The 6,269-nt window shown below is 38.7% G+C and overlaps 1 protein-coding gene across 1 annotated transcript; it reads left to right on the forward strand.

Annotated features, from left to right (window-relative positions):
* Positions 1-388: 388 nt before the first annotated feature.
* LOC105433194 (trypsin-1) lies at positions 389-5,887 on the forward strand. Its single transcript, XM_089074148.1, has 8 exons — positions 389-2,013; positions 2,613-2,752; positions 2,857-2,987; positions 3,060-3,154; positions 3,454-3,772; positions 4,614-4,858; positions 5,134-5,294; positions 5,514-5,887. The coding sequence occupies exons 1-8, from the start codon at positions 1,917-1,919 to the stop codon at positions 5,673-5,675; spliced, it is 1,350 nt and encodes a 449-aa protein (XP_088930274.1). The 5' UTR covers positions 389-1,916; the 3' UTR covers positions 5,676-5,887.
* Positions 5,888-6,269: the final 382 nt, after the last annotated feature.

Here is a 6,269-nt window from a genome sequence, read left to right on the forward strand (position 1 = left end):
AAACCCGGAAACTCGGGGACTCGAAGTCGAACATTTTTTGCGTACAATTGAACGCACAATGCAGATGGCACGCTTTTCTAATGTTGAAAAATCATTTTATTAGACTTTATCAACAAAATAACGTAATTTTATGTAGAATTTTAAGTAATTAAATTTTTCAACGCATCTTGCATATTTCTCATTCTATTAATTTAACTTCCAAATTTCTTTTTACATCCACTTACATTTGTCGAATAAAAGAATTACGGAGAATTCTTATTCAGAAAAGGAAAAAGGATGCCAAACGAGCGTAACCCGTTATTGGCAAAGTCGACTGTGAGTTACATCTCATTCGGAACGATCAATGATGCGTGCATAAATAGGTAGCCAACATGCGTAAAATGCCGGAGCGCGCTTCTCTCAATCCCAGCTGAGTCGTGTTCTTCCCCTTCGGCGAAATGGTATGGACATCATTAAGAAATCCCTAAGTGGTCCATATCTACATTAAGCAGGAACGTATCAACATTTTATTTATATCTAAGTAAAGCCCGCGTGTTGCGAAGTTTCAACGCGAGGTAAAAATCAGAGCTGCCATTTTTAGCACCGAATATCCGCAATATGAAAATAATTTTAATTCTAAGTGTTAAATAACGTTTATACGTGTCTAACCGTTCGCTTAAAGAGACACGCAAGTCGTCGTTCGCTTCTCACGCATCGTTTACGTGTGCGCGTCTCGCATGTCGATGTGTGCGCTTGCTCGCTTGCGTGCGTGCGTGCGTGCGTGCGTGCGTGCGTGCGTGCGTGCGTGCGTGCGTACGCCGCGTGTACGTGGCGAAGCCAATGGCCTGAACAGGTATGTGGGTGATGTCCGTTTTCTCAAGTATCGCATTTAGAGACGGAGACGGAAGATCGTTGGATTTGTCTGCCTTGGATAAAGAGAGAGCCTCGTTCCCTCTCCGTCCCTCTTCGCCCGCACGATTTTCCCCTCGCCCGTCCACGTCTCGTTCTCTTCTCTCTTCTCGCTGGATGAACGTGGTCCCGCTATCCTTCTCGAGATCCCGTCGCGACGTGCCGAGTCTGCGGTGTCGAGCGGTTTAATGAAACGTCGAACGGAATCGAATATTTCTCAAGTTACTGGCCGTCCATTACTCCTCACTTCGACAAGCGTATGCGAAGCCGGGTATTCGCATGAATTCGCATGAATTAACCTTTCCGTCCGGACAGGTCGTGCGTAATTCTCCTCAAGCTTCGCTCCTCCATTTCCACGAAACGGCTCCTGATCCGCGACCTTAGCCTTTACATCAATTATGCGGCGTTAATAGGTTCATTGAATGATCGAAGACTGCATCGAAGCAGCTACGTCGAGTTACCGCATTGAATCAACACAATGCAGCAGACATAAGATATTTTTTGGTACTTTAATATTGTAAATATGGCAAATGTAACACCGAACATAAATACAGCTTAATAAATTAGAAATAAATTTTAATAAAATATTCATTCAAATTACAATAAACATTTTAATGGCGTTAACATAAACTTTTTCTCTTGCGTATATGTGTTTCCATTTTTCTTTTTTAAATGATAAATTATTTTTTGCATCAAATATATTGATATCAATTTAACAATTAATTAACTAATATTAAATAATAATAGTGAAAATATAATAATTAGTATATTATGATATTTTTATTATATTATTTTTTACGAGATATAAGAATTATGAGCGCCTAACGGAAGATATCCAACTTGAAGAGAACGTTTGCATGGTTCCATATCATACAGGCGTATATATATATATATATATATAAGAGGCGGTTTTCCATATTTCAGAGTCATTGTCCGTTCTCTAGTTGCCGAGGTTGACTTTACCAAAAAGCCGCCGTTGTATTTTCTTGTGACTTGTCATATAAAAAGTGGTGCCGACGATAATTTAAATGACGCACGCTGGTATTCATCGATTTGTGTTGTTCTCTTTATTATGCATCTTTCAATGCTGTCGATGTCTTCCTGCCGATTTCCAGAATATTACAAGTAAGCATTATTATTACATATTGTTACATATATATTATTACATAAATGTGATATCTAAATTTTTTACACTAAAAATACGCATTACGGAAAAACATTACATTAAATTAATTTAAAATTTGAATTAACTTAATTAATTTTTTTAATAATATCAGTATAAATCAATAGAAATATTTTTATGTTAAGTTAGAATAAATTATTAAATTTTTCAGCAAAAGAGAAAAACATTTTTGTGTTATAATTAAGTACATTAAATTTATTCGTGTGATAGCTCTTTTTATAACCGTAAGCATAATAAAGTTATTTTTAACAAATATTCATATTTTTTTAACATATGTATTAAATGCAAATACATCATCGTAATGAGCATAATAAATCGCGATTAAAAAGGCAAATTGGTTCTCTTTCATTTTTAAAAGTTTCAGAAGATGAATTCTTTCAGCGGAAATAGCCAAATCGTGTTACTCTGATAATGTATCATGTATCACTTCTTTATCCTCTGGTAGTCCTCATTAATTTCGTTATGTCATACACAGATTTACTCAAACACGTATACATGCAACATGTTCATCGATGCATATGATATGTCCTATATTTCTCAGATCCGGCAGCAGTCGGAAGTTCGGAATGGGAAGCACGTCTTCAACATGCGGAACTACATAAATTTCTGGAAAATGTTCCGCGAGTTTCTCTTCGCAACAAGCGACTTGTTAATTTAGGTCCCGGAACTTTAAGTAAGCAGGTGCGTCATTGTGAACGTCGCCTAATATATATGCTCACAGAGTATTCCAAAGAATATTGTAATACAAATTTGTTTTTTCTTTTTCTTTTTTTTTTTTTTTCTAGAAAGCACATCAAGCTTGCATTGCACCGGGGAACCGGAGCGGCCATTGCAAACATTTCAGTGGGTGCGTCCTTGAGGAGTTCCGCCCGAACTCTGCGCGATTTATGGAATATATGTGCATAATAGAGCAGACGTAGGCTTACATCGTGCTTCACTGTTGCTTGCCACCGATCGTTCCTATTATTAACTGTTTTTTTCGTCGCAGGTACATTGGTGTGTGTTGCCCGGATAGCATTGCGACAGCTCGATCGGAAAAAACATTTCACGATGATTTAGCCAGCATGTTACCGGCGATAGCAAGTATGTATTATTTCTATTTGTTTGTTTTTAGAAACAAATATTATTTGGTAAATTAATTAAAAATTATTTTTTTTTACGATATTAGGAATTAGACAGTAATCCTCATTTTAGTTAAATAATACGATCATGTATACGTATATACTTTTATTTATTTATGTCAGACTACTCGCATACGTGCAGTAAATGCACGTGCACTTTCTTGACAAATATCTATCTTTTCTTCGTGGTATCAAGTATCCGCTTAGCTGAACGAGAGTACCACGTGTGTGCACTTCAAATTCTTCGTTTTCCTTTCTCAGGTCTCGATGACGATGGTGAAGAGTGGGACGAAACCCAAGAGAACAAGGATGAAAACGGGCCATCCACCAACAAGGCAAACGGCGAAACCAATTTGCGAAAAGACGCGATATCGGGGGAGCAAGAGACGAGGAAACCACGAAGACCTAGAGGATGTGGCACAACCGCGAGAACAACGACCAGAGTCGCGGGTGGCAAGCCAGCTGACCCTAAAGAGTGGCCGTGGATGGTGGCTCTTCTTAGACAAGGTGCGATTCAATATTGCGGGGGTGTGCTCATCACCGACAGGCATGTACTTACCGCCGCACACTGCGTTTACAGGTATACTACTAACTTCGATAATTATTTTATCGATGCCTCTTTTATGAATTCACACAATAATTTTTAATAAATTACCACGCACCAATTATCGCGTCTGACTCTTAATGCCTTCTTATTTGTCAAGTCTTTTCAAGAGTCATCGTGATATATTATTTGTCCAATTATTTTATTTTTTTTTTATAACATTTCAACAGTGTGTTCAGAGTTGTAGTATTCATTAATATATTTTTTACCTAAATGTTCATTAAGATTTCTAATCCTTTTCGTAAAGAGATTAATTATCAAAATAAACAAATTTTTAATACCTCGATTATACCCCTCGTGAGTTTCAAGCTATTTTGTTATTATAATACATTAAGCAAAAATTCTTGATTTGACTTTGATTATAATTTTCTTCACATATAAATCAATACTGTGTTGTATTTTATATTAATGTTAATATTATTTGTATAATGATGATAGAAAATTGATTTGAACTACATTAAGAGGAAGAATTGCGATAAGAAGAGTTGCAATAAAGAAAGAAATATACGCACGCAATATTCATTTGCAATATTCATTTTAGGGCACGTATACGTCTTCAAAGTTTACGAGCAAAGATTACGATTCAGGCGGTATTTCAGGTGGAACAACGTTCATATTCTTGCGGTTATGCGGCAATCGCGCTTAGACTTTATAATGTTTTCGGCGTGCCGTCATATTTTATATTTTCGTTCGAGGCTCTAACGCACGAAACACGTTCGCTTTGTCCACTTGTCGTAACTACGAAGTGAACAGTTAGACGGTGGATCGGAATAACGAATTACAGTTATACCCGTGTCGCGCCTGTCGTCTTTTATAGATATAAACCACGCGACATCACCGTGAGACTCGGCGAGTACGATTTCACCACGTCCGAAGAGACACGGGCGATGGATTTCATGGTATCCGAGATACGTATGCACCGGGACTTCAAACAGAACACCTACGAGAACGACATCGCTATCATTAAGATTCATCGGCCCACCGTGTTTAACAGCTACATCTGGCCCATCTGTCTTCCGCCCATTCAGCAATCGTTTGAGCATAAAAACGCCATCGTTATCGGTTAGCGCAAACAAATCCTATTATTTCTGAAGTATATAAAGTATTAAAAAAAATAATAATCTCCATTAATTTTTTCTGTTCAAAAATTTGTTTGCCATTTTTATCTTGTAAATTACTTTTTATTTTGGTATGAATATAAAATTATATTGTAGCAATACGATGAACTTTCTTGGCTCTCTCTCTCTCTCTCTCTCTCTCTCTTTAATGAAAAAAATGAGGAAAAAAAAATAAAACAGAAATTATTCTTGTAATTTAAAAGCGATAAATATTTTTAGGTTGGGGCACACAATATTATGGAGGGCCAGTTAGTACAGTGCTATTGGAAGTCGAAGTGCCGGTGTGGCCTCAAGAGAGATGCGTTCGCAGTTTCACGCAACTGATTCCGAATACTACTTTATGTGCTGGCGCTTATGCGGGAGGCCGCGACGCTTGTCAAGTGAGATAATTTATTTACTTCGGTAAAGTGGTAAACGCGATGTGATGTTACGACGATGAAATATTAAGCGCGTGTGAACTACTAGCCAGATCTGATCTTCGACAAATATCGCGCTCTTCTTGAAGAAAACCCGAAAGAAACTACCTTAATATTTTATTTAAACTTGAAGTCGAGAGAAAACGTATTACCAAGTTTGATGAATGAACTTTTTTTTTTTAGGGGGACTCGGGCGGTCCGTTGCTACATCAACTCGCCAACGGCAGATGGATCAGCATAGGGATAGTGTCCTGGGGGATCCGTTGCGGTGAACCCGGATTTCCGGGAATATACACTCGCGTGAACTCTTACCTCGATTGGATATTCGCGAACGCCGTGTTTTGAGAATCGCGCAATCGCCAGCCGCCGTTCTCACGTACCAAAGATTTTTCTACCTTTATATCTATTAATTTTTTTCCCACTTACGTAATTACGTGTATCCGGCTGATAAAACGATCCTTCCCTCTGCGGGAAACAAGTTGAATGTTAACATGGCTACTCAAGCGGACGCTGAATTGTTAGACGGACATGAAAACGATTAAACTTTATTTTCGGAATATTCATTTGGTACATCGTTGAAAGAGAGATTGACACAGATAGAATTTCACTCTTCACGATACGTCACATCCTCCCCGTTTACAATGCGTGTGACCGCGGAGCATCGTGCAACCTTCCGCAACGTTCGTCCGTACATCAAACACGGATATGCAACTGCGCATGTGCACATACCTGTCAAGTATGCTTATGATACGCGCGTGAGCATGTGTGTGTGTGTGTGTGTGTGTGTGTGTGTGTGTGTGTGTGTGTGTGTGTGTGTGTGTGTGGGTGGGTGGGTGTGTGTGGGTGTGTGGGTGGGTGGGTATGTGTGTGTGTGCGCGCGCGCGCGCGCGTGATGTGTGTGTGTGTGTGTGTGTGTGTGTGTGTGTGGTGTGGGTGTGT

This window comes from Pogonomyrmex barbatus, unplaced genomic scaffold, assembly GCF_055798465.1.
Source record: "Pogonomyrmex barbatus isolate J1 unplaced genomic scaffold, ASM5579846v1 scaffold1, whole genome shotgun sequence".
Taxonomy (NCBI): Eukaryota; Metazoa; Arthropoda; class Insecta; order Hymenoptera; family Formicidae; genus Pogonomyrmex; species Pogonomyrmex barbatus.

Coding starts and splice junctions, on each gene's coding strand:
- LOC105433194 (XM_089074148.1), top strand. CDS start 1,917: ATGACGCACGCTGGTATTCATCGATTTGTGTTGTTCTCTTTATTATGC. Junction 2,014..2,612: donor CGATTTCCAGAATATTACAA/GTAAGCATTATT, acceptor TATATTTCTCAG/ATCCGGCAGCAGTCGGAAGT. Junction 3,155..3,453: donor CATGTTACCGGCGATAGCAA/GTATGTATTATT, acceptor TTCCTTTCTCAG/GTCTCGATGACGATGGTGAA.